The 26,323-nt window shown below is 55.1% G+C and overlaps 1 protein-coding gene and 1 long non-coding RNA gene across 2 annotated transcripts; one reads left to right on the forward strand and one right to left on the reverse strand.

Annotated features, from left to right (window-relative positions):
• Positions 1-695: 695 nt before the first annotated feature.
• On the reverse strand, positions 696-24,946 carry TJAP1 (tight junction associated protein 1). Its single transcript, XM_052648394.1, has 10 exons — positions 24,866-24,946; positions 24,281-24,376; positions 8,126-8,223; positions 7,347-7,472; positions 5,773-5,801; positions 4,931-5,092; positions 4,655-4,721; positions 3,526-3,633; positions 3,349-3,432; positions 696-2,448 (listed from the first exon to the last, which is right to left on the reverse strand). Exons 4-10 carry the CDS (start codon positions 7,443-7,445, stop codon positions 1,351-1,353), a joined length of 1,647 nt encoding a protein of 548 aa, XP_052504354.1. The 5' UTR covers positions 7,446-7,472; positions 8,126-8,223; positions 24,281-24,376; positions 24,866-24,946; the 3' UTR covers positions 696-1,350.
• Positions 16,797-18,340, forward strand: LOC128055843 (uncharacterized). Its single transcript, XR_008200124.1, has 3 exons — positions 16,797-16,925; positions 17,479-17,657; positions 18,230-18,340. It is a non-coding gene; the product is annotated as an uncharacterized LOC128055843 (long non-coding RNA).
• Positions 24,947-26,323: the final 1,377 nt, after the last annotated feature.

The following is a 26,323-nucleotide window of genomic DNA, read 5'->3' on the forward strand; positions in this document are numbered from 1 at the left end:
ATCATTACATTTGTGTCTCCAGCACTCTGCCCCAGATGTCAGGGTCAGACCCTGGGGCTTGGGGATGAGGGGTGGTGGTGCCTGGGGCTCTGGCAGCTCCTGGCAGTGTGGTGGGAGGCTCTGGAGGCTGTGACTCAACAAAATCCTCGGGGGCGCTGGAACCCAAGGCAATGCTTCTGGACTTGTTGGCAGCCCTGGCTGCAGACCGCTGGCTCGGAAGAGATTTTATGAACTCTATATCCTGGTGTGTGGCTCTGGTCACTGGGGGACGGCAGTAGGGGAGGAACTGGAAATACCTCTAGACATCACTAGGTGGCAGTGCTACCCTATGGCCCAAGCTCCAGGCAGTATCCACTGGCCCCAAATGTCTCAAGCAGGTCTGGCTCAGGTCTGACTTCTAGGACCTGGGTTTTGGGGGTGACACCTTACACAGACCCTGTAAGGGCCATAAGTGAGGTGAAGTGCCCCCAAAACTTGGCTGGACCCTACCCCAAGGAGACTCAGGAGCCCTGCCAAGGTTAATTGAGGGATACTCTCTCCCCGCCTGATGCTCTGTGCCCAAGGAAGCCCCAGGCAGAGGGAAGGCAGGGGGAGTCAGGAGCAAAGACTAGGACATGACTAGGACTGGGGATACTCAAGAATGGGGAGAAGACTGGAGAAGGAAGGTCAGTAAAACAAATGAGGCCATTCCAGTAAAATAGTTTAATTTTAAAATAGTTACCGATGTGAAAATTTCCCAGTGCTGGGAGTAACAGTCTAGAGCCAAGGTTGGGAGTGGGGCCAGGCTTCACCTAGAGCCCAGTTTAAGGCCCCTGAATCCCACCCTCTACTCCCTTCCAGAGGGAGGAGGAACATCTGAGGAGCCCTGAGTCAGTCCTCTCCCACACCCCCGAGGGCCTGCTGTGCTAGGCCCCTTGAAGGCAACAGCTCGTGCGAGGATTGAAGGAGAGGGAAACAAGTCAAAAACTAGAATTTAGAGGTTAATAATCCCAATGACCCCCTACACTCTGGGGGAAGAAAGAAAACTGGTGTCTATGAAAGGAGGATGGAGGATAAACACTGATGTAATAATCGCCTCAGCTCCCCAGAGCAGACCAATTTGGGCTGACTGGAAGAACAGTCACGAGCCCCAGCTGCACGTTACCATTGGAGAATAAATATTCCAGGAGGGAAAAACCACGAGGCCAGCTGGTGCCAGTGAGTCAGTGCAGCTGGAAGGCCTGGTGTGGCCTGGCCCTGTTTGCGCAGGGAGCAGAGGCCAAGGGCTTGGGCTGGGTGGAGACCCTGAGCTGCAAGGGCAGGGGTGCCCTGCGACCCCAGTGCGGTGGCGGCGGGAAGGCGAGCCGGGCACTAGTGCAGCAGAGTGCCCTGCTCCTGGGCCTGAGTCAGGCTGTCCTTGCGGTGCAGGTGGTGCACCCCCATCCTCTTGGGGCTGCGCTGGGGGCGGCTGGGGCTGGGCAGTGCCCACACCCTGCCCTCGGCGCGAGGCGCGCTGGGCCCCTCCTCAGTGCCAGCATCGCTGGGCAGTAGGCTCTGGCGCTCCTCCTCTGGGCTGATGGGCAGATTCAGCTCTTCCTCATCCTCCTCCCTGGGAAAGCCAGGGTCAGCTTCGGGCAGCAGCAGAAGCCCGCTTTCACCAGGCGGGGACGACGGTGCCTGCACCTCATCTCCACCAGCAGGCCCAAGGGCAAAGTGGCGCTGCAGCTCGGGGAGCGCATCCCGGCCGAAGGCTGTGCGCTGGGCCGCAGCAGCCGGGGGCGGAGCGCGGTCCACAAACGCCCGCTGCCAGCTGGCCAGCAGGTCCTCCTCGGAGCTGGCAGAGCTGGCCGGGGCACTGAGCGCCGGTGGGGCAGGGCGGGGCTGGTGCTGGGGGGAGGCCTGGGCCGAGGCAGGGCTGCTAGGCACCGGGCTGGGGCGGGCCCGCTCACTGCCCTCCTCCACCAAGCTCAGGGAGATGGCCTGGCGGGTGGCATATGTGCAGTTGGGCAGGGGGCTGTTGCGGGGGATCCGCACCTTATCCTCAGAGAACTCGATCACCCTGCGGCCAGGATACAGTGGGTGTGGCGGAGATGGGGTTGGGTAGGGGCTCAGCTTCTCAAAGGCCGGCAGGGGCAGCTCCTCCTCTGGGGAGCCCCCAGCAGTGCCCAGGGAGTGGCACTCCCCGTTGGGTTGGGGGCTGGGGCTGCTCGGGGCTGGGGGGCTAGCTGAGTCACCCGGGTCACCCCCACTCATATCCACATGCACGAAGACATCCTCAGCCAAGGGGTGCCCGGCACTGCCTGACTGGGCTGAATTGAGCAGGAGAGACTCCGGCTTCTCCAGCACGCGGGCAATGACCGAGGTGGGCACCACAGCCCCAGGGGCCAGGCTGGGGGCAGGCCTGGGGCTGGAGGCCTCCTGACCACTGTGCAGGTGTTTCCGAACCATGTCCTGTAGCTCACAGGGCAGCTGGGGTACAGGAACGAGAGAAGGAAAGAGACATGAAGGATCCCAGCCTAAGACAGCTTGCTGCTGCTAAGTCGCTTCAGTCGTGTCCGACTCTGTGCGACCTCATGGACTGCAGCCTACCAGGTTCCTCCATCCATGGGATTCTCCAGGCAAGAACACTGGAGTGGGTTGCCATTTCCTTCTCCAAAGCATGAAAGTAAAAAGTGAAAGTGAAGTCGCTCAGTCGTGTCCTACTCTTAGCGACCTCATGGACTGCAACCTACCAGGCTCCTCCGTCCATGGGATTTTCCAGGCAAGAGTACTGGAGTGGGGTGCCATCACCTTCTCCAGGGCAAAAATAAAGGCTGCCGTGTGCAAGGCTCCCTCCTCACAGTGTGTGGGGCACTTTGCTATCAGCTGTTCTCACAGCACACCGAGGTATGTGCTCATTTTGCAGTGAAATGACTTGAAGCTTTTGATTAATACAGCCAGGATCTGACCCCAGAACTGGTGCTAAGGCCTACTCCTTCTGTCGACCCTGTCAGCCCTAAGCCGCAGCTCTGGAGTCTAGAGCTTCCCCTTGGAGCAAGGGGCTATCTCAATTATCTTATGGCCCATACTTCTGGCATCCCCCTCCTTCCTGCATCAGATCTGGAAACTGAGACCCTCTCCCCATCTCTGTTCCAGAAATACCCATAGGGCCAGTCCTCACCCTGCCCCTAGTGATGGCCCTTGAGAGCATGTAGGACACCAACCAGAGGCTGAGCTGCCTGGCTTGAGGGGAAACAGGAAGGCGAGGGGAAGGCAAAGCAGAAAGCAGGGGAGCCAGAGGTGCAAGGACAGGACAGAGGCATAGACACTGGAGCTGGAGGGGTCCTAGAAAGGGTGGGCGGGCACTGGCTGGGAGGGCATGCTACTCACATCAGCGAACTTGTGGTTACGGAAGTGGGACTTGTTGCACTTGAGCAGCTGCACGGCCAGGTTGCAGTCCAGCCGGTACCGCTCCTGCAGACACAGACGCAGTTCAGAGCCCAGCCCCGCTTGGGGAGTGGGGTGGGGACAGAGTGGCACAGGCAGGGAGGCCCCAAGATGCCGTACATTGAGCTCCTCCAGCTTGTTGATGGTGTTCCTGGCATCCAGCAGCTTGTTGGTCAGCTCCACAATTTCCCAGTCCAGCGTCTTCCTGTCCATCTCAGCCTTCTTGATCTGAGGCACGAGACTCACAGTGAACCCAGCCCGGGCCCCAGCCAGCCCTTCCTCCCCTCCTCCCAGCCCAGAGACACAGGAAGCCACAGGTGCTAGGGCAGCCAAGGCACATGGAGTAGAGACAGATGACGGACAGACAAAAGGAGACCAGACACTTCTCCTGCAGTGCAGGCGGGCTGTGCGGCAGGGGCTTTCTGAGCATGACCGACAGTGGCCCAGGCCCAGAGCAGTCTAAGAGCTGCCCAACCTTGGAGGGCGCTCAAGGAGCTCTACATACCAGGGGAGGGAGCTTCTACCCTGAGAGGCAAGAACTGCAAACCCAGGGGCTCAGGCCTATGCTGCATGGAGCTGTTTCCAGGATCAGGCCATTGGGTGGGGGGAGGAGGCTGGGCACGGAGCGGGGCTGGGTGGCAGCTGGGGGCACCTGGGAGATTATCTAGTCAAGCAGGGAGGGAGCTACAGTCTTCTGATCTTCAGCTCAGGGACTGGATCCACAGGCCCCCTTCCTCCAAGTGGTGGGGCTAGCTGCCACTGCAGCTGAGAGGCTGTGAGTGTTCAGTGGTGACATCAATCAGTACCTCTGCCCAAGCCAAGAACAGGCTCCCCACCTGTCCCCCAGGAGTGAGGCACTGACTGCTGACCAGGCCTCCCATGAGGAAGAGGAAAGGAGTGGGCAGAGGGCAAGGGCCAGGCCCCAGCCATCCCAGATCTCAGCTGAGCAGGAGGCAAGGGCAAGGGAGAAAACACACAAACTCAGACGCAACTGCAAAAATCCAGCTGTGGCTAAGAGAGGCCTGAGAGAAGAGTACAGCAGCGGCGGTGGCAGCGTGAGGGGAAGACGAGAGAAGAGAAACAGTGTGAACGTTAAGACGATCCTGACTCGCACAGCACATGGCAGGCCCCTCCCCACTACAGCCACCCCCTCCCGAGCCCAGGGCAGGACGGGGGCCCCCTCCAAGTCCCAGCCCCGTGCTGTGCTGTGAGTGCAGCACCCGCCAAGCTGCCCTCCTGGACAGATTACCAGCGTGTGCAGCTTGTCCTCCAGCTCCTGATTGGCCCTCTGGGAAGCCGTGTAGCTGCTCTGCAGCCTGTAGAGAACACAAGGCAGACCCCTGGTCAAGGTGCCGCTCTCCAGACCCTGCTCAGTCCCTTCTTGGTGTGGGGCCTTGGGCAGGGGCCCCTCCCAGAACTTCAGTTTTCACATCAGAATTGGACCACCTCTGAGGCCACGCCTGGCTAACAACCCCCTGTGAACGGGGAGATGCATGCATGCGTGTCCCAGCCCCCGGTCCCACACCTGCGGAACTTGTCCTTAAACTTGTCCAGCTCCTCCCGGCTCTGGCCCAACTCCAACTCCAGGCAGTCCTGCCCGATCTCCAGCTCGCGCTCCAGAGCCTCAGTGCGCCTGGTGGCCGAGGCCAGGCGCCGACGAAGCTCTTCATTTTCCTGCTGCAAAAGCCTAGGAGGATGAGGGGTCAAGGGCAGAGTGGCATCAGAGGTGGAAGGGCCACCTGGAATCCCAAGCTGGATTCAAGAAGGAAGTAGGGGTGACAGGACAGGCAGCTGTGGGCAGGGGACTCCCTGAGGCTCAGCCTGAGTCCAGGGAAGCATATCCCATAGGCCTGTTGCCCCTGAGAACACGGCTGGGCCTGGAGGGTGGGGGAGGCAGAGGGGATGGAGGGGGACAGTCGGCCCCCCTCACTGGAGAAGACAGAATTGCAGGGGCCACAGTTGCCATCTGTCTCTGGTTACAACCCAAGCCAGGCGGCCCCCAGCTCCAGTTTCTCCACTGCACAGTCAAGCTGCTCCATTATTCAGCTCGTGGAAACCCAGCCCAGGAGGGCCCTGCTCTGCAGAGGCCTCACGGAGCTGACAGAAAGGGCTGCGAGACAGCTGGCAAGGGAGGCGGCAGCTGGGGACTCGCCCGAGCAGCCCCTCAGAGCCACTCGCCTCCCCAACGTTCTCATCAGACAGATGCTTTTCCAGGAGGAATATCCAAACGTCAAGCTGCCTTCCAGAGTCCCTAAAATCCCCAACCTTTACCTCTACCTAATCCAAGGAAAAGCCCAACGGTACCAACAGCCTGGGGCTGAGGGGACCGAGCTGAGGCGGGGAGGCTCCTGGGCACCAGGTACTCACTTCATCCTCTCCGCATCAGTCAGCGGCTCCTGTGCACGAAAGAACAGAAGCGTGAGGCTTGGCTCTGGACCACTTGCCTCCCGCTCACTCCCACCTCCTCCAAACAGCCTCAGAGAGGCTCATGTCTGCAGCATACATGTCTGGCACAAATGGGCTGCAGGGACCCACAGAGAAGGAGGTCATCTAGTAACTTCTGGACCAGCCGAGACTACCCTCGCCCATGCCGCCAGACTCTAACCCTGCCCTTCCCCACACCAGCTCCAAGCCCTCTGAGTCCTAGAGGCCATGCCACCTCTCCCTGGGCTAGACAGCCTCTCAGCTGTTCACTGGGCTCCTAGTGGGCCCTGCAGGCAAGGCTGAAGACTTTCCAGGGAAGTGACAAAGCCAGGTGGGATGGAGTAGGGTCTGGAGCTCTGATGAAGCCCTGCGGCCCCCTGGGCCACACCAGGCCCTCCCAGAGCTTGGGAGGCACGAGTGCAAGACAGCCTCTGGGGTAACCCAGACGGAGAGGAGCGAAGCGTCTCAACCTGCTTTCTCCCTCCTGCAGCATCCTCCTCAAGCCCCCATACAGGTCACGAGCCCAAGGGCCAGAACTCAGCCAACCACAAGGCAGAGCCAGCCCATGCTATGGCAGGAGGGAAATGTTGAGTGGCATTTGACTGGCCTCACAGCTTCAGGACACTCATCACAGGCAGGACAATAAGGTGTGTGGCCCAGACTATGGCCCTGGGAGCCACTGACACCTGGACTGGTTACATTAATCTTGATGAACCCTAGAGACCACGTCTACAAAACTGGTGGGGGCAGGGGGTGGTGCCCAGAGGGCAGCACCTTGCACAGTATCTGGCCTTTTAATGTTTCCTGAATTGAAAATGGGCAAGTCGTGGATGGCACTTCTGCCCTGGGTGCTTGGCACATGCTGGCCATCTCTCAAGTTCTCTAAATGTGCTCCATGAATTTCAACAGGGTAGAGACACAGTATCAAGGAGAATAAACTCTCCTCCTCCTGCAGGAGCTTAATGAGAGAGGAACAGCGATCTGGAGAATGTTTGGCGGTTGCCTGAATAAGGCCTCCTAGGAATCTAATGCGGTTCCTAGCAGGGAGCACATATTTGATAAATGTCAGCCAGACAAAGCAAAGCTGGACGAAGGGCAGCCTTTCGGGGACAGTGGAGAATAGCTAGGCTGAGGGTAAGCAGCTGGAGCTCCCTAAAGGTGCCCAGAGGGGCCGCAGGTTGCACAGCTCTGCTCCACCAGCGGAGGGCCAGAGTCCCAGGCTCTGGGCAGGCCAGACACCTCTGTCTGATGCGCGGCCTGTCACATCAAGAATAATACTGCACAGATCACTGAGGCTGCGCTACAGACTCTGGGGCTCCTGGATGTGTGGACGTGTCACAGCCATCCCCCATTAGACTGCATGGCCCCCCACGAGCATGGCGGCAGCTGAGAGCCCAAGCGGGTACCAGCAACACCCGCACCCCAACTGGGGGAACCAGATGCCCCCTCAGGACAGCCAGGCCCCGCCTCAGGGGTCTGCAGCTGCCAGCTGGAGCAGGGGGACCACTCTTGCTGACCTCCTGCTCGGGCCGGGAACCAGGGCTTTCCAGCCGCAGCTCACGATGCTCGGGTGGTGCCTTACGGTAGGGCTTCTTAGCAGGGGCAGCACTGGTCATTCTGGGAGGCGAGAGCTCTTCAACCTGCTGAGGGAAATAAGGAGGGAGGAGGCTTAGAGACGTGGCAAGAAGCCTCTGAATTGAGGGAAAAGGGGGACAGGTAGGAGCCACCAGGCAGGCAGATAGGCCTGGGCCACTCCCAGGGTTATTTGAAGTGCTTAGCTCTGGTGTGCCACTGCCTGTGGGTCAGTGGTGAACAGGAGAGGGGTCCAGGGCCAGTGGGAACACATGAGGGGAAAGGCAGGGCCCAGGGCCTGGGCACAGGGCGCATGGGTTGGGCTGGAGGAGTGACCCACCCCTGGCCCCTGCGGGCATGGGAGGGCCACCGCAGAGGGAAGAGCAACTCTCCAAACACCAGTTTCCTCAACTCCAAACTGGGTTGAGTTTCAACAACCAATTTCATTGGGTTGTTGTAATGATTATGGAAAGCACTAACAACAGAAGCTGGCACTCAGATGCTCAACTAATGTTAGCTAAGAAAGTAAGGGCTTGAGATGTAAGCCCAGCCTGGACCCCTCGGGGCGGGGCGTCACCAGGTTTGGGGGCCCTGAAGGTCAAGCCTCTCTGGCCTCCACCACTCTCTTCACCAGCCCCCACCAAGAGGGGCTACCTGCTGCCCCCTCACCTGCCAGCCTTCCCAGGAAGGGGCCCAGTGGGGGGCGCAGGCCTCACCAACATACCGTCCGTCCGTCGGCAGCACTCTCTGTTCTGCTGTCCGGGAGTCAGCCTGTGGCTCTCTGCATCCCACGGCCCGGCCACTTCCTCTGGCCAACAGCTCCTGAAACCGGAGACGGGAAGAAAACAGAACCCAGGTGTCAAGGCCTGTCTGTCAGTGCCCACAGGAGAGCTACGCAGGAGAGCCATGGAGGCGGGACCGGAGCGGAAGCACTGGGCTCCTCATGAACAGCGTCCCAGGCCCAGGGAGACACAGGTGTGTCTGTGCGACCATGCTCTTGGCTTACCACACGCCTGATTCCAGAAGAGGCCTGGTCCTGTCTTGTCCCTATCCTGCCCCATATCTGTCCTGTTCATCTCCAGGGCCTCTCAGAGTCTAGAAACAACAACTCAGAGATTTGGGGGATGTGGGTTGCAGAAGAAAACACCAGGAAAAAGCCTAGGAGAGGCCCAAGAAGATGCTGGGGGAAAAAAGGAAAAAGCGCCTCGTGATTCCAGAGTAGCCCAAACACCAGTTCTGTGGGCAACAGTGGTGAACAGGCCGCGAGGTGGAAGGGAAGGTCCCGGCGAGAGAACTGGAGAAGGCAGCACGTTAGAGCAATGATGGTTCTCAACCACAGTGATTTGGGTCTTCCCCAGCCCCCTCCTTTCCCCGCCCCTGGTATCTGGCAAATATCTGAAGGCATTTTTGCTTGTCACACCAGGGGTGGGTGGTACTGGCATCTAATGCGTAGAGGCCAGGCATGCTGCTCAACATCCTATAAAGCACGGTGCAGCCTCCCACGACAAGGAATTACTGGCACACAGTGTTGATATTCCCGGGGCTGGGAAAGCCTGTGCAGGAAGCCCCAGTCTGGAGAGCTGAAACACCTGGCTTCTGGGCTCAGTGCTGCTTCTGACACACGATGTGGCCCTGGGTAAGTCCCTGCCTCACTGGATAAGCTTGTCTCTCATCTGCAGAGAGGTGGCTGGAATGAGTGGCCTGTGAGGTCCCCTCCAAGTTCTTGGGGTTCCGACCTCTCCCCACCTGTAATGAGCTGGGCTGCAGCATGGGGGCAGCAGCTACCACAGGGACCGGTGGAGGCACCAACCTCAGGTGGCCTTCCGGGCATCAACAATTCTGCCTCCGCCATCCACCTAACCAGAGCTGGGGGCTGAGGGAAGCCTTGCGGGCTGAAGCGTGTGTTCCTGCTGTCGGGACATGCCCTGGCCACGACTCCTGTCACATTCCAACAGGGCCTGAGGCGGGAGGCACAGTGAGGGGGTGGGGAGGGCGGGAAGAGGAGTGGCCTCCCCCCTCTGTCTGGGCAGCCTGGCCTCTGGCGTGGGGTTCTGGGGTGTGGCAGCAGGCACGAGCCGCCAACCTCCAGCCCTTTGATGGCGAGGCAGGACGTGTCCCCACAGGGCACACGCAGCGGGCTGTGTCAGGCTGACTCCCTGTTCAGGAATCTGGGCAGGCCTGAAGGGACAGCACATTCCTGAGGTGTGTGGGAGCAAACAAATCACCCCCACAGTTCCCTGGGGCTGCCCCTTCAGTGGGGCCCTGGGTGGAAGCTCCTCTGGCCTGGGGAACAGGCCCAGAAAGTGCCAAGCCAGCCCAGGCACCTGGGTTCTGATACTCAGAGGGTCTAAGTTGGGGTCGGGGGCGGGGTACGTGTGTATATGTTAGAAAAGGAAGAGTCAGATGGCAGGAGTGAGAGACACTGGTAGCCAGGCGCGCCTATGAAGTCCAGAGCCGGCCTCTGCCTTCCCCCCTCCTCCCTATTCCTGCCAGCGCCCACACTGCCCTCCAAGCTCTGGGACACTGGTGTGGGTGGTGGGCGGAGGACACTGCTGTGCCCGGGTATCTAATCATCCTGCCCGTGAGGAGAGGCAGCGGCCTCACTCCACATCCCGCTGCCCCAGCTCGAGCTGTCACATGTCCTACGAGCTCATCTTGCCCTGTCTCAACCTCATGGCCCCACAGCACATATTCCTGGGGCTTTCATGCCCAGACAATCTGGCCTGCTGAGGGGACAGGCCGCGTGGATATAGCTAGTAGTGAGACGGGTCAAAGTGCAGACTAGGACTCTCAGATGAACAACAGTGGTTTTGGAGGTTCCTTCCCCCAGCCAGAGGTGCCCTTTTCATACATATCGGAGTCACACGGAGGGACATGGCTCCCGACTGGGGAAGCAGAAGGCCACACCCTGCTAGGGAGCCGCAGCGATCCCAACACAAGTCCAGAAGGGAGACTCCGTGCCACTCCCTGCCCCATATCCCAACACAAGTCCAGAAGGGAGACTCCGTGCCACTCCCTGCCCCATATCCCTAAATTCCAGCGCACGCTGGGGCCCTGGTTCCAACTCCTGAGGTCTGCTACGGGCTCCAGATCCAGCCTGGAGGGGACCACAGTTCCAGCACTGAACAGGCACACACAGGCCTGGCAGGCTGCTGGCACTGCAGGGAAGGTCAGCCCCAGGGGCGAGCGCGACGCCAGGCCTACTGGAAAACACAGGGAGCAGCAGCCGGCAGCCGGGTCACGGGAGGAGAGGAGAGGCAGGTTACAAAGCAGCAGAGCAGCCCCTCCAGGAAGACCCAGCTCCTGGAGGCCGCCTCCCTGGCACACAGCTTTCACCCAGAGATCTCCAAGCTGCTTTGGAGTGTTTCAACCCGAGCTTGACTCCTAATCCCACAGCAAGAAAAAAAGCCCCCCAGGGAAGGCTGGACAAATCCAAATGGGCCACAGGCCACGAGGAGCGGCCAGACAGCCCTTGAGGTCTCAGCCTCTGGATGCTGCGCTGGCTCCAGGGCACCTCCACGAGAAGGGTCTTCTAGAAAGTCTAGAAACTAACAAGGAAGAATTCCACTCCCACCCCTCACCACAAACTACCTGAGCTTCAAGGAACTGGAAGCAGAAGACTCAGGATGTGGGCTACCACATCTCAGGCTGGGTTTGTGCAACAACAGCTGTGCTCCGGGAGAAAAGTGAAAGTGGCTCGGTGGTGTCCAACTCTTTGCGACCCCCACGGACTATACAGTCCATGGCATTCTCTAGGCCAGAATACTGGAGTGGGTAGCCTATCCCTTCTCCAGGGATCTTCCCAACCCAGCAATCAAACTGGGGTCTCCTGCATTGCAGGTTGATTCCCTACCAGCCGAGCTATGAGGGAAGCCCTTCTGGGAGAAAGGCTGAGACCTGAGTCAATCCCCGCAGCTGACCTGGTCTGGGGTTCTTGGGGCTGCACCCGCAGGCACTGCTGAGGGAGACACCCCACCCCGCCCCCCGCATCACTGAGACGAGGTGAGAAAGGAAAGCAGCTCTCTCACAGCCCCCACCCCACCTAACCTGCCTCCTCCTCCCTCTCCTGCAGAGTATTCATTCTTCACTCACTCAGGAGCAGTTCAGAGGACTCAACCATATCTGCGGGGTGGAGGGAGGGGGTGATAGCCTCGTAATTGCCATGTTGCAATCTGCCAGTCGGCGCAGGCCCCTGTTGCCGCCTGCCCTGTATTAAACACCTTCTCCCTGATTGCAGCCCACGGGCACGATTAGCTGCCTCCAGAGAACAAAGTCTGCTTTCATTAGAGATGGGGCTCGGCACGCACAGCGAACCTGCGCTCTGAACCCGCTGAACAGCTGAGCAGAGCGTGTATCAGAGGCAGACATAAGGAGCAATATATGCCAGGAGCCGGCTGAGCAGTGTCCTTCAGTCAAAGGACAAAAAATCTGCCTGTCTCCTCTCTCGAACCAGGGGACGGCTCTCTGACTCGCTCCCCTTTGCGGACAGGGAGCGTGTGTGGATGTGACCAGGGCCCCACCCCCACCCCGCCCCCGGGGTCAGTCCTGACACTGCTGGAGACAGAGCAGGATGAGGAGGAGCCCTCTTCAGAATCTGATTCTCTCCAAACCGCTATCCTTTCTCCTCCTCCCTGCAAACACTCGCAGAGGCAACAGTGAAAGGTTCAATTCCAAGAGCCAAGGACACTCTCTTACTTCCCTCTGCCGTCCCTTCTGTGCGTCTGCCCAAGGCCCAGGGCAAAGTCAAAGGTGCAGGAGAGGAAGGGAGCTCCCAGCATCCAGCTTTCTCTCTGCTCAGGGCTCAGAGGTTACCCCCTCGACACTGGCCGAGCAGAGGGAGACGACTGAATCCAAACAGGTGTGGCTCAAACTCTGCCCTCCCCCGCACCCCCCAGGTCTCTTCTAGCCCCCAAGTTCTGTACCACACCCCTGCTCCCTACCCAGTTCAGCTGCCTACCCAAAGAAAGTGCCTGCCTCCGTGACTTCCATCACCCACAGTCTCTTTAAGAAATGATGACCCCAGCAGTTTACCTGGACTCAGCATTTCTGTACTTACTGATGTCTCTGTCCCCAGCTGTCACTGAAATCAAGCAAGTGAAGGACCCTGAGGGGCCAATGAACCCAATCTTCTGAATCAGGGAAGGCACACACATCACAAAAATCATTAACTAATGCTCTTCTTTCATAATTCACCCAAAGAAAGTCAAATGGAAGATAGCAGGCATTGCTGCTTTTAAAATGAAAGGAAAACTGGCCCCTTTTCAGAATACCCCAGCTGTGCTGTATGCTGCCTTACCCCAGCAGGATATAAATTAATAATAAAACCAAATATGGGCCCTTCCTAAAGCCCCCGGTGAACCACTAAACAGGAGCGTGTGGTCACAGGGATGAGTGTCTCCCCTGTGGGAATGGTCCTCAGCTGTGAAGTGGTCCCTGAACCCTGCAGGCCTGGAGGAAGCTGCGCCTCAGAGGGTGGGGTGGGGTGGGGGGCAAGACACACTCCTATAGTGCAAGCCCAACGGCTTCTCAGGCCTCTGAAATCCGGGCTCTGGCTCCAACTGAGGACCAAGAAACACAAACCTCCACCCTGCAAGCGCCAGCCCCTAACCAGGTGGGCCAGCAGGGGGCCCGGAGACTGCCCTGTCCACCCCTAATCAGGAAGGCTCCTATCCCCCTTGGCTGTCAGTGAACAGCCGCACGGAGCCGATCCCACTGAGGCAGCCTGGGTTCAGTCCTCCCAGCACTAGGGCCCCGGTTTCCAGCGCAGCTGTTCCCGAGATACCTGAGCAAAGCCCTGAGCGATCCTGGGCGCGTGGCAGGCAAGCAGCCAGCAGAACACGGGTGGGGCCCGGGCAGGCTCTCCTCTGGGCCGATGACAAGGCTGGAAGATTCAGACCAGCCCCACTGCCCCTCCCCCAGGCAGGCCTGCCACCCCTCTGGGAAAGCACAACCTCACTCTTTTGGGACATGCTGCCTGCGGCCCTAACCTGGCCCCCCGCCCACTCTAAGCGGAACAAACTACAGGTATTTAAAAAACCAGAATGGGTGGGAATATTCCGCCCCAGAGTCATCCTGAGGTCTCAGAACTAGTTCTGGTGGCCTGTGAGAGCTCACCTGGCTCCCACCAGAGCAAATACCTCAAGTCTATCCACCCGGCCTTGCTCAAGCCAACACTTGACAGGAGGAAAGGGGCTGAAGACTGCTGATGAGCCAAGCAAACCAACCCCAACCCAAAGGGGGTGCTCAAAAGTCCCCAGATCAGAAGCAGCACTTGACCTTCATCCCCATCCTGCCCCTCAGGAAGAAGCAACCGTCCACTCCTCGCCCCTTCCGCTCCCCTGGTCAGAGCCAAGCCACAGGCCCCTCCAGCCTGGGGCTGCTCAGCTGCTCAGTCGTGTCCGACTCTTTGCACCCCCACGGGCCGCAGCATGCCAGGCCTCCCTGTCCATCACCACCTCCCAGAGTCTGCTCAAGCACATGTCCACTGAGTTGGTGACGCCATCCAACCATCTCATCCTCTGTCGTCCCCTTCTCCTCCTGCCCTCAACCTTTCCCTCCAGCTTGCTAACTCTCTATTCAGGGTCCACACCATCCGCGGAGCCCCTACACCCTCCCTTGTTTATACACTCCCACTCTGTGGACGCTGGCAGCTTCCTGCCCTCTGCCTCCTGGCTCAAGGGAAACAGAAGCAGCTTAGAGGGCCTCCGGGTCTCAGGTCCCCCTATCTAGCGCACCACACTCTGCCCCCCTCCCCGGGCACTGCCCCCAGAATCAGCAGACAGGGTCTGTCTAGTTACCTGTGCAGACCACCAGGGCACCCTGCGTAGTCAGCCTTCCTGCAACCTCTGGACCCCCCTTCTCCTTTCCCAGCCTGGAGGGAGGAGGGAGCCTGTTGGGAACTTCTCCATGGCAAGCTGAGGCCAACGCCTCCCCTCAGGCCGACTGTGGAGTCCAGAGCCAGGTCCTGCCCCCTCTAGCTAAGGCGCCCTTCCCAGCTCTTTTCGGTTAAAGTCCACCTGAAGCTCCAGACGTGGAAGGCGGGGGGGGCGGGGATCAAGTCCTCCCACTCCACCTCCCAGAGCAACGGTCACCAATGGGAGCTACATCTCAGATGGGTATCCGGTTCTGGGCTCCAACTTTCAGACAGAGCTTCACTCCTCTGTCCAGGCCATTTCTCACAGCCAGGCCAAGGTTTTCCTCAACCTCCCAGTCCCCAAGAAGAACCTGCAATTTCAAATCTTATCCTGGGATGGGAATAATGGGGACATCATCTTCTCCTTTTTCCTTCCGGCTATGTCCATGAGAGATCTTAGTCCCCTGACCAGGGATTGAACCTGGGCCCTCGGCAGTGACAGCACTGAGTCCTAACCACTGGACTGCCACAGGGATTTCCATCATCATCCCCTCTTGATAAAGGGAGGAAACTATCCAGTCTAGCAGAAAATTCCCTTCCTACTCTCCTTCCATCTGTCTCTGCGGCATGAAACCAACAGCACCATGACTGAAGGATGCTCTCAAACTCCACGGTGCTAAAAGCAGATTAAAGAGACATGCTGTTCTAAGGGAGAACTGAGCGGCTCATACTGACTGAGGGGAGGGATGGGGGCAGAGCCCAGCAGCTGGCTGGCAGGTGGACAGGCGCCTGTGCACAGCCCCACATACGGCAAGGAGACCGGGCAAACAGAGGGAACCCGGGGGGTAAGGACAAGCGCGCAGAGGAGATGGCTCGGTGTAAGCAGAGGGAAGGACGCCAGGGGCAGGAAGGGAGACGAGAGGCTTGGCTGGAGGCACCTTCAGGGTGGGTTAGCTGGCCCGGGTCAGACTCACAGGGTTAGTGTCTTCTCCCCAACCAGCCAGCTCTCCTGCTTAGCACGGTTAGCAACAGACTCATGGCAGACGCCCTCCAGGCACTCCATACAAACAGACAGCTTGGTCTGTGAGCAGCCCAACTCCGGAGCTGCAAAGAGAGAGCAGAAGGAAAGCCAGGCTGCAGGATGCCCGAGGGTACACACTGCCCTCTCCTGACAGGGACGCTCCTCCGGACTTACCGCCAGACCCTGTGGGGCCTCTCCCCTCTGGCAGACAGGCCACATGGAAGTACAGCACCCGCCCTGCCAAGCAGTGAGCCCGGCTGGTGACCCCAGGGAGCAAGGCTCTCTGGCTGTCAACAGAAAGAGAGCATCGCCGTGGTGGAAGGGGGCACTGCTACCAGGGGGCAGCTCTCCTGTCTCACCTATTCCCAGAACACTGCTGCCAGGCTGGACCACAGCCCTGAAAGCTGCTTCTAAGAACAAGCCACCCACAGCTGCAGCTGCCACCTCGCCCAAGCCTGTGCCAGCAGAGTCCACCCCACCCCCTCCTACGGGCTCCAAGGAAAGGCACTGGGAGAGAACTGGCCCAGGGACCGGAGGTTGCAACAAGAGCTGCATGGAAAGCACAGCACAATGGGGCAGTGTGCGCCCGGCCCAGAGCCAGACCAGCCCAGGGAACGGGTGACACACCGCCACCTTCAGCTTTAGAAAGGGTCAGGGGATGGTGTTTCCCAGGGAGCTGGCCCCAAAGGAGCCCACGGGGCAAGGGTAAGGGCGAGGCCACAGGCAGGCTCCCCAGACCCTGAGGGACTCCCCCATTCCCTCAGAATGACAAAGCCCAGAAAGGCTAAGGTTCTCACACAGCTAGCCCAGAGAACACTCTTCCCTGAAGCCTCCAGAATCACCCAGGGAAAGTGACACACCCTGGCTTGGAGATCTCCAGGCAAATGTGCCACAGCAGCGGAGTCCCAGAGACCCCCTGCCCTGTCCAAGATGCGACCCCTGGGGAGGCAGGACAGGAAAGTTCCAGCACAGACTTGAGCAAATACTGCCTGTGAGTCTCGGAGAAGGGCTGGCAGGGAAGAGGCAGGAGAGTGACCCCCATTCAGTCTGGTGATATGACGACTCGGGGTAGGAAGGGGAAGACAGAGGCCACCCTGGCCGCACACATAGGCCTGGCTTCTCCCGAGCCCAGGCCAACGCTGAACACGTGCAAGAGAAGCTCCAACAGGCTTCCTAACTGGCCCCTCGCTGGGCTCCCCACCTTGCTCTGATAGCCCTGGAGGTCCAAAGGCCGAGGCCTGACCAGGAAGGGTGAGCTAGCCATCTAGCAGAGAAGACGCCAACTCCTCCTGTTGGCTCTGACCGCTTCCCTGGACTGGCAAGGAAGCATGGCTATGGGCAGACTGCCTTCTGAATCCTTGACACAGACATACTAATAAATAAACAAACATGCACCAGTTGGGTCTGGTGTGTTTTTTCAAACGGGGAGCAACAAGTGACCTAGTTAATCCAAGGTTTCAGACAGCAGGGGTTGAGAAATCAGGGAAGTCTCCGCCCTTTCCAGCCAGAGAGGAAAGAAGAGTGAAGGAGAGAGACACGCGTGAGCCGGGGGTGCTGGCGCCCCCATCATGCCCGCACCCACCCTGATTCCCACCCCAGGGCACTCCCACCAGAACACTTCATCCCAGCATAAAAGACAATCCCTCAGAGGTAAGCAGGGGGTCTGCTGTGGCAAGAACCGCTGGGAAAGCTGCTCCAGCCCTCCCAACGAGCCAGCCAGCCCCCCAGGAACACACCAAGCCGGGCGGGAGGCTGCAGCCTCCTCGAAGGCTCCAGCAGGGACTAATTCCCCCCTCCCCGCCCCATCCAGGGTTAATTGTTAGGAGGGCAGAACAAGCTGAAGAACAATATGTGTTACTATTGAGTTGTGTTTATTTTACAGGCAATACATGATGGGGAATGTCTGGAAGTATTAATACATTAGAATGATTAGAAGGATACAGGATAAATGGTTAACAGTATTCCCTGTCTTTGGAAAAGGGCTTAGACAGGAGCAGTGGGGCAAGAAAGGGAAGGTCTTTTTACTTTATTTTTAATTTTGTATATTTTCCTGTACGGTTGGTATTTTCAATGAGGTGATACACCATGTTTATGATGAAAACGCACTGTTTCTTGACAAATGGACAAAATCACTCCATCTGCACTGTGCTGTACCCTTCCAGAAGTGCTTCCCCTTCAACTGTATTTCCTTTGGTCCTTGTAGCTCAGTGAGGCCAGGGAACAGGTGGAGTTCTCCCATCCTGAAGTGACACAGAGGATAAAGGACTTGCCCAAGGCCACAGACACACGGGGACAGAGCCCTCCACTTCCAATTTCAGTTCAAAGCCTGGAAAGCTGTCTTCTGCCGGGAGCCAAGGAAAATGATGACAATTCTGCCCTGAGGTAAAGCCCTTCAAAGACATCTGAGACCGAATTCCCCATCTGGCTCACCTGGAAAGGGGCAAAGAGGCCACTGCTCAGCACCCAAGGTGATAAGTGAAGAGTTCTATCCCGCTGGTGAGCTTAATGGAAGCCCAGGGCTTTCGGGTCTAGGCTGACTCTTCACAAGGCAGTCCCCCCATCAGGGAGTTCTCTGCCAGTTTACCATGAGAACATAAAAGCGCTTCACAAACAGGGGGCCGTGTCCTTGATAGATCCCAATGTCACCTAGTGGACAGCTGGCACTTACAAGAGAGACCAAACAAAGAAAGTCTCACTCTTCTACTCACGGACCCTCACCAGACTCAGTCCCTCTGAGGCCTAAAAGCACACAACACAACCCAGTCCAGCTGGCTCACCCGATCTCCTCTCAGATCTGCTTAACGTACAGCACAGCTTATCACTCCTGCCAAGATGCCATCATGAGGACGGGCCACACTGCAGTGCGCACCCCACACCAAGGGATGAGGGCAGAGCCCAGGGAAAACGCCTTCAGTCCACCTCCAACTACTGGTTTCATCCTGTGGTTCTCCTAGGCGTGAACAAGGCTGTACCAAGATGTCTTGGCTGTGAGCGTGGAGCACACCAAGGTAGGACCAGCGATACCACAGAAAAGCCAGCAGACGACTGCAGGCACTAAAAGGAGCTCGATGAATAATAAGGCGGGTGCCGGCAGCCAAAGCCTTTTTAAGATGCTAATTAAGCAAGAAAATACACCTGTGTGCACTTCAGTGCCTCCTTTAACTCCTTCCGGCTGGCTTAGGGATGTGTGGTTAGAGTACAAGGCTGAAGAGGGAGACGGCTGAAGCCAAGCACCTAGATCACGTAACCGCATTAACTCAACCCTGGAAAATAATTAGTAATGCGATTGTTAATACTATCACCTTTTGTTTATGCAGGACCTTCCTTCCTGAGAGTTCAGAGTTTCAGCAGATAGATTTTATCTGCTTTAGTCTAAGAAAGGACTAGACTGGGAACAGGACTGCTCAGCACCTCCAATGTAGGGGCTAACTAAACGCTCAGCCTTCAATAAATGACCTTGCCCCTAAGAAGCTTCAAAGAAAGACCCCTAGCTGGGGAGAGACAGGTTAACAGCCCCCCTGCATCACAGTGTGGTGAGTGCTCTCAGAGCAAACAGGAGAGGCATCTGGCTGGGGCAGGGAGTTAAACACCAGACAGAAAGGTTGCCCTCCCAAGAACCAGACGAATCTTCCTGTGATTGCAAACTCCCCTTGGAGTGCGGCCCGGTATTATACAATTAAGAGGTCTAGACTTCTGGAAACAAACTTCTCTGGCGCTTGTTCAGAACTGGTGCTGAAGAATTATTCCCATCAGCTATACTGAAAACAAAAAGTCAAAGAATGGACAGCAACCCTCAGCCTCCCACCCCATTTCTGGGGAGCACCTGAGTTCATCAGTCTGTTCTGTGACTCAAGATCATCAAAGCCCGCCCCCCACCACCCCCCCAAAAAAAAAAAAAAACACTGGGACAAGAAGTCTGGCTTTCTCAAAGCCTAGACCACCAGCTTCATCCAACATTTTTTCAGTCCACAAAACACCAGGGAACATGGATCCTCAAACAGCCCATCCAATACATGCACATGTATGGCTGAGTCCCTTTGCTGTCCACATGAAACTATCATAACATTTTAACTGGCCATACTCCAATAGAAGTTTAATAAAAGAACAACAGCAAAAACCCACCCCATTTAGTCATCTCTGGCCTTAACTACATAACAAATCCACCACCTACTCACTCCCATGTGTATCCACCAAAGTCACTGCTAATTTCTCATGCTTGTCACAATCCATCAAAGGAAGCATTTCAACGTAAAAGACGGGAAGAAGCATCAACACACTTCCTTTGCACACTGACACTGTTCCCCAGTCTCACCTGTTTTTGTTGCTCAGTGAAAGAAACAGACAGGTAAACAGGTAGACAAGTGTCAGAACAGAGGTTCAAAGTGCTGTAGGGACCAAGAGGAAGAAAGGGAAACAGAGAAGTCTTCTCATCCAGGGTGACAGAGAAGCTGGGTCTCAGGAGGTCAGAAGAGTTTCAGAGACAAAGGTGAGCACGATGCAGAGAGTAAAATGCACAAGTAAGAAAAAAAAGCAAACAAATGTTCAGAAAAGGTTCCGGAGCAGTAGGAAACTCAGGAGCAAGGAGACACAGGACAGATGAAACACAGTGGCAGTAACTCAGGCTAGAGAGCGGAGTTTGGGCCTCCGGGCACACAAGGCTGAAGGTTGTGGACTCTGTCCCAAACAAGAGAGAAACCATGGCCTCAAGGGAAGAGACAATATATTTTTTATAGGAAAGTAAATTTTTACAGCAGCATGGAAGATAGAGTAGGGAGAGACTGCCCATCACAGTTCTTTCATTCTATATGCAGCACAGCATTATAAAGCACCTCTTTCGTACCCTGCACTATCCCAAACGCTAGAATACAACAGTGAGTAAGACAGTGTCTGTTCTCGGGGCACTTACAGTCTCGTGAGAGCCAGACAAATAAACAGGCAATTACAATATAGCCCAAGTGTTAAAACAGAAGTAAGCACAGGACAGTAAAGGGCAGTGGGATCCCAAAGGAAGTGACATTTAAAATGAGACCACGAGCGCAATAAGGAAGGTAAAGGGAGTCTGGAATGCAGCACAACCAGCGTGTACGAAGACCCAGAAGCTAGAGAGCGAGGTAAGTTTAAAGAGCTGTTAAGGGATTTCCCTGGTGGTACAGCGGATGAGAATCTGCCTACCAGTGCAGGGGACATGGGATCAATCCCTGATCTGAGAAGATTCCACATGCCACAGGGCAACTAAGCCCGTGTCCCACAACAACAAAAGCCACCGCAATGAGAAGCCCATGCACCAAAACGAAGCGTAGCCCCCACTCCCCGCAACTAGAGAAAGCCCTTGCAAAGCAACAAAGACCCTGTGCAACCAAAACTAATAATACAACTTAAAAATAATTTTCTTTTTTTAAAGAGCTGTTAAGAGGCTGAATCCTACTGGAGAAATGAAGGCCCAGTTTACTCACAGGACTTGGCACTCAAAATATGATAGCAAAAAGGAGGTGAAGGAATTTGATTCAAAGATAACAAATGAATACAGGGTGTAATGAGAACAAGCTGATTTAGACAACAACAAAAAGAGAATGGTAACAGGGGAGAACTGGCTCAAAATCCATCAGCCTTCACGCTGAAGTTCAATCGTTTCCTAAAATGTGACCTGAATCTAGGAAGTCAGGGAACTTCTACCAAAACACTATGGAGATAACACGTTTCAGCATGCTGACTGCAGCACAAATCAAGATAAAGCACACCATCCTGGGGCTGGTGGCGCCTCTGTTGATGGAGGAGGGGAGCAGAGACTGATAGATGCTCTCAGAAGCACATGCGCTATGCTACAACAGATAGAAAATTTCATCACGGGGCAAGTCCTAGGTCCTGAGCCCCCGACACCATGAGCCCAGGCGTGTGCCTGCCCTGATGGCAGAGTGAAGAGTCATTTACTAAAGAAAAAGATGGGCCCTAAGGGCATGTATTAAATAGACAGGACATGACTCAGATGGAGGGAAAGGGTGAGTCTTGAATACTGGGCAAAGGAAAGCCGGTCGTCAGTCAATCCTTACACATACTCTGCCTCCTGCCTGGCTTAAAGGAAAGAGACCTGGGCATGGCACCAGGGCCTTCCTCTACAACACAAGCTTCAGCAGAAGCACATTTATTTTCCAACTTCCTCTCATGTTAATACCACAGTTTTTCCCCTTCTGTAGTTTGCTGTTTTTAAAGAAAGATGCATGTAGACTGTCTATGAGTTTAACACTATGGTTCCTTCAACGGTTCATGTCAGTAACCATAGTCAGAAATGAGCCTATATTTACATCTACATTAACTAACACAAACACCGACACATTCAATGCACGCTAAGAATGGAGCTCTATGTCCTTCTGTCTGCTCACCCCACCCAGCTCAAAGTTCTCCAAAGAGCAGTCACCAAGTTGAATCATGATGACAGAGTTTAGATTGGGCGAACATGGCACAGGGCACTCCCACACCAGTCCCCGTGTGTGTGCTAAGGCACTTGAGTCGTGTCTGACTTTTTTCAACCCTAGGGACTGTAGCCCGCCAGGCTCCTCTATCCATGGGATTCTCCAGACAAGAATACTGGAGTAGGTTGCCATGCCCTCCTCCAGGGTTATTCCCGACCCAGGGATCGAACCCAGGTCTCTTCCATTGCAGGCAGATTCTTTACCACTGAGCCACCAGGGAAGTCCCACCAGTGCCTGCAAGGGTTATTAACTCTGAGAGGAAGGGGAAAGCTGAGATAAGAGCTCAACTCCTAAAACATTTTTTAAACAATCAAAAAAACGTTCACTACAATATGGGTTCACATCTAACCATCATGACAAGCAAACAAGAGACACAAATTGCCAGTGGGCATATTTAAAAGTTAACTTCATACCAAATGCAAAAGAAAAAAAAAAAGGCTCAACTACTTATGCCTGATTGCCTAGCTTCAAATCCCAGCTCTGCCACTTACTATCTGGGTGATACTGAGCAAATTACTTAACAATGCTGCACCTCTATTTACTCTTCTGTAAGATGGGGATACTAACAGTATTAAACTACTAATCCACTTACAAAAGTGCCAAGCATACAGAACGTGCTCAGTAAGCACTATTATTATCTTCATCACTCGATGGTAAATTGATAATTCTACAGCCTCACAGTTTCAAACAGGAAATCACTGGCATTTTAATATCACTTTAAATAGTTTAATGAGGATATTCTCACTATATGTAAAATCCATACTGTCCTCTTCTCACACCAGGAGAGCAGCTCAAACCAGTACAGGTCTGCCACAGAGAGACACCAAGTTCAATCATGAATCAGAAGTTAGGGCTGAGATCTGGCTAGCATAACAACAACAAATATATATACTGAATGTCAGGCACTGTTCTAAATGCACTAATGTACTACCTTATTTGACCTTCGCACAACTCTGTGAGATAGGTACTCCAACCATCTCCATTTGACTGATGAGAAAGCTGAGGCAGAGGGCTGTGCAATATCTAAAGGTCACAGAGTCACAAACGGCAAGGTCTAGGTTTGGACAGGCAATCTAGCTCCAGAGTCAGTCCTCTTAATCTCTATGCTGACTCACCACACTGTCCTTGCTGGTTACAATCTCCTAGAGGCATCCACAAATTGTTCTCAGAAACAGAAGTTTTTCAACCTTCTAGGAATGAAGTCACAGCTCAATAACACCAGTTCTTCAGATACCCAAGGGTACTGAAGCTAGTCTAGTGACAGTGACTTGGGCTGGTCTGCCTGGAGTAAGACTTTTGGGGGCACGGATGGGTTGACAGTAGGGAGCAGAAGATGGTTAGTAAGGAGTCCTAGATCAAATCAGACTTGCTGATCCAACCATGGAGCAGATGTTTCAGCAGATGCTGAAACAGGTTCCAGTAAGAAGCATGCTCCTAATTCTGGCTTAGGCATAACCAAAGGGCATCAAAGAAGTGGGAACCACACTCACTGCGCTCTCTGCCTCCAAACCCCTTCTCTTTCCTCCAAACCCAAATCCACTATCTCTAAAGTCATGGTTAGTTTTGCTAATAAAACTAATTTTTTTTTTTTTTTTTTGCCACACCGCATAGCCTGTGGGTCCTAAGTTCCCCGACCAGGGATTGAACCCATGACCCCTGCATTGGAAGCACGGAGTCTTAACCACTGCATCACCAGGGAAGTCCCCAAAACTTAAAAAAAAAAATTTTTTTTAATGTGGTTTGATAGGAAGATATAAAGGAAGAGGAAAAAACTACCAGAAGAGAAAAAGGCAAGTTCTACAAGCCTTTCCTTGCATCACACTGCTCCAGGTTGTAAAGCAACTCTCAAATATCAGGGGTCTCAGGGACAGAATGATGTGAAAAACATGTGCAGAGCTTTGCACCAGTCAGCCTGACCTCTTACCATGAACTGATCTGGGTTTCTCCTCCCTAATCCCAACTTGCCTGCCTCACTCCTCTGACCCAACCTAGGCACCAAATCCACATCCCCAAATAACACGGGCCCAAATAAATGAGCCCTTCTTACCAAAAGAAAAGATCAAAAGAGGCAGACATGTGGCAAGAATGAATTCAGGAATCGGTGACAGCAGGTGCCTAAATGGTTAATGGACACCAACCAGAAGTTTGTTTTCTTACGGCTGCCCACCATCTGTCACCCACAAATCTCCACTTTGGGCAGGAGACCAAACTGAAGATGTGATGGGGAGATCAAAGCAAATACAGTGACCGTGAAGGAAACTGCTTGTGACGGGGATGTGTTAAAACATTTTCAGTCTGATCTCTAGGCTCTTGCCCACGTTCGCCTGCACAGGTGAAGGCATACAAGGCTCAGTACTACACCCAACTCTTAACAAATCAGCGTGAGATCTAAGCAGAAGACTAACTTAGGGACCACAGGCAAAAGGCAGCCTCTAGAGAAGAGCACCCTTCTCAGAATAAATGATTTTCAGCATCACTCGGAGCCCATGCATCCTGCTTCCAGGGAGCATGCCAGCCTGTCAACGGAGGCCACCTTACCCGCTCTGGGGTTGAGCTGGGGCAAGTCGCTACCTCTTCTTCTTTCCAAGCAGGCACTGTGATTTCTTCCAATCCCTGGGGCCCCTGAGTCTTCAGCTGAAATTGGGGCAGATGCTGCTATAAGAACTGTGGAAAGGCTGATCTAAGTCTAGAAGAGGGTCATTTGTTTGGCTTTAGTTCCCTCTTTCCTTCAGGTCTCTCTTCCTCCGTTCCCTACTATTCTCCTCCATGGAAAAGACCCCTTTTCTTCTCTCACCAGCCTGCGCTAGGGCCTCCATTCCACGCTCCGGGCTTTTTACTCTTGGCTAAGAAGTTCCGCTCCAATTCGTGACTCTGCTTCTTTCTCCCTGCACACCTACTTCTGGCTCCCCGCCTGGAATCCCCTCCCCCCAAGGCTACCACTGGAATCTAGGCCCCCTCCCCTCCATCCCTATCTCATTTTTTTCTCTGCCTCCAACCTTCCACCACTCCACTTCCTCTTCTCAACCCCAGAGCTACTCCCTCCGCCCCAACTCCCCGTTGGCATCCTCACGATCCCCTACAAGTATAGACTCCCAGCCCGACTAATCCAATCCCACAACAAACTTTCTGCCGCTGCCCACCGCCTTCAGACCGCCATCTTGCCGCGGGGCAGGCCGGGTAGTGGCCACGGCCGCGGGAATCCCCACGCACCAGGCGCCGCGCGTCATCGGGGGGCGTGGCCATGGGGGTGTGGCCTCCGACTGGGGCACAGGGGTGCGGGACCCCGAGGAAAGCCGCGGATCTTCTAAAAGCAGGATTTTGTGGGCTGGCTGCAAAAGAAGGAAGGTGGTGTCTTGTCAGGACTAGGGAGATAGCGAGAAGGGTGAGGAGAGAGTCTGGTATGCAAAAAGAAAAACAAAAAAGAATGGGAGGAAAACAGCACAAAAACGTAGTGATAGTTGTAGCAATGGTTCCCCATCACTCAAAGGATAAAAGGCAGCTTCTCAGCTTGTCACGTGGAAATCGGTAAGACCTAGCTTCTTCGCCCCTTCACCAGCCTCATCTTCCACCTCTGCCGGGGACTTCCTGTTCTCCATTGCAAGCCCTCTCCTCCCCTTGCATTGTGAATTCCTGCTCCTCCTTCAGCCCTCAAGTCAGATTATCACCTCCTCCAGGAAGCCTTCCCCAATTTCCTAGATTGGATTTGGTGCTCTTTTGCTGGTTATCTCTAGCCACTTACACTTCATTGTAGCTACCCTATGCTGTAATTATTTTGGAGAAGGCAATTGCACCCCACTCCAGTACCCTTGCCTGGAAAATCCCATGGACGGAGGATCCTGGTAGGCTGCAGTCCATGGGGTCACTAAGAGTCGGACACGACTGAGCAACTTCACTTTGACTTTTCACTTTCATGCATTGGAGAAGGAAATGGCAACCCGCTCCAGTGTTCTTGCCTAGAGAATCCCAGGGATGGGGGAGTCTGATGGGCTGGCGTCTATGGGGTCGCACAGAGTTGGACACGACTGAAGCAACTTAGCAGTGGCAGTAATAGCAGCTGTTAATTATTTATTTGCACTTTGTGTCCCTTGCTAAACTTGCTGCTCCTTCAGGGCAAAGCCTGAATCTGATTATATCTTCATACCCTAGCAGGTGTGTGGCTCACAATAAATGTGTAACAAATAAATAGCATAACATCCCATGAGCTAAGCATATATCTGCCCCAGGACTTCTAGGTTTACTGTTCCTTGTGCCTGTGATGGGCTACTTCCAGACAGTCCCACCCATTTGTGTCTCTGCTCAAATTTACCACCTCAGAGAAGCCTTCCCTGGCCACTCTGTCTAAGACAACATCCCCAATCACTCCCCCCTTGGGGCTTCCCTGTAGCTCAGATGGTGAAGAATCTGCCTGCAATGCAAGAGACTGGGGTTCAATCCTTGGGTTGGGAAGATCCCCTGGAGAAGAGCATGGCAACACACTCCAGTATTCTTGCCTGGAGAATCCTGTGGACAGAGGAGCCTGGCAGGCTACAGTCCGTGGGGTTGCAAAGAGTCAGACATAATTGAGTGACTAACACTACTCCG

Source organism: Budorcas taxicolor, chromosome 11 (genome assembly GCF_023091745.1).
Source record: "Budorcas taxicolor isolate Tak-1 chromosome 11, Takin1.1, whole genome shotgun sequence".
Taxonomy (NCBI): Eukaryota; Metazoa; Chordata; class Mammalia; order Artiodactyla; family Bovidae; genus Budorcas; species Budorcas taxicolor.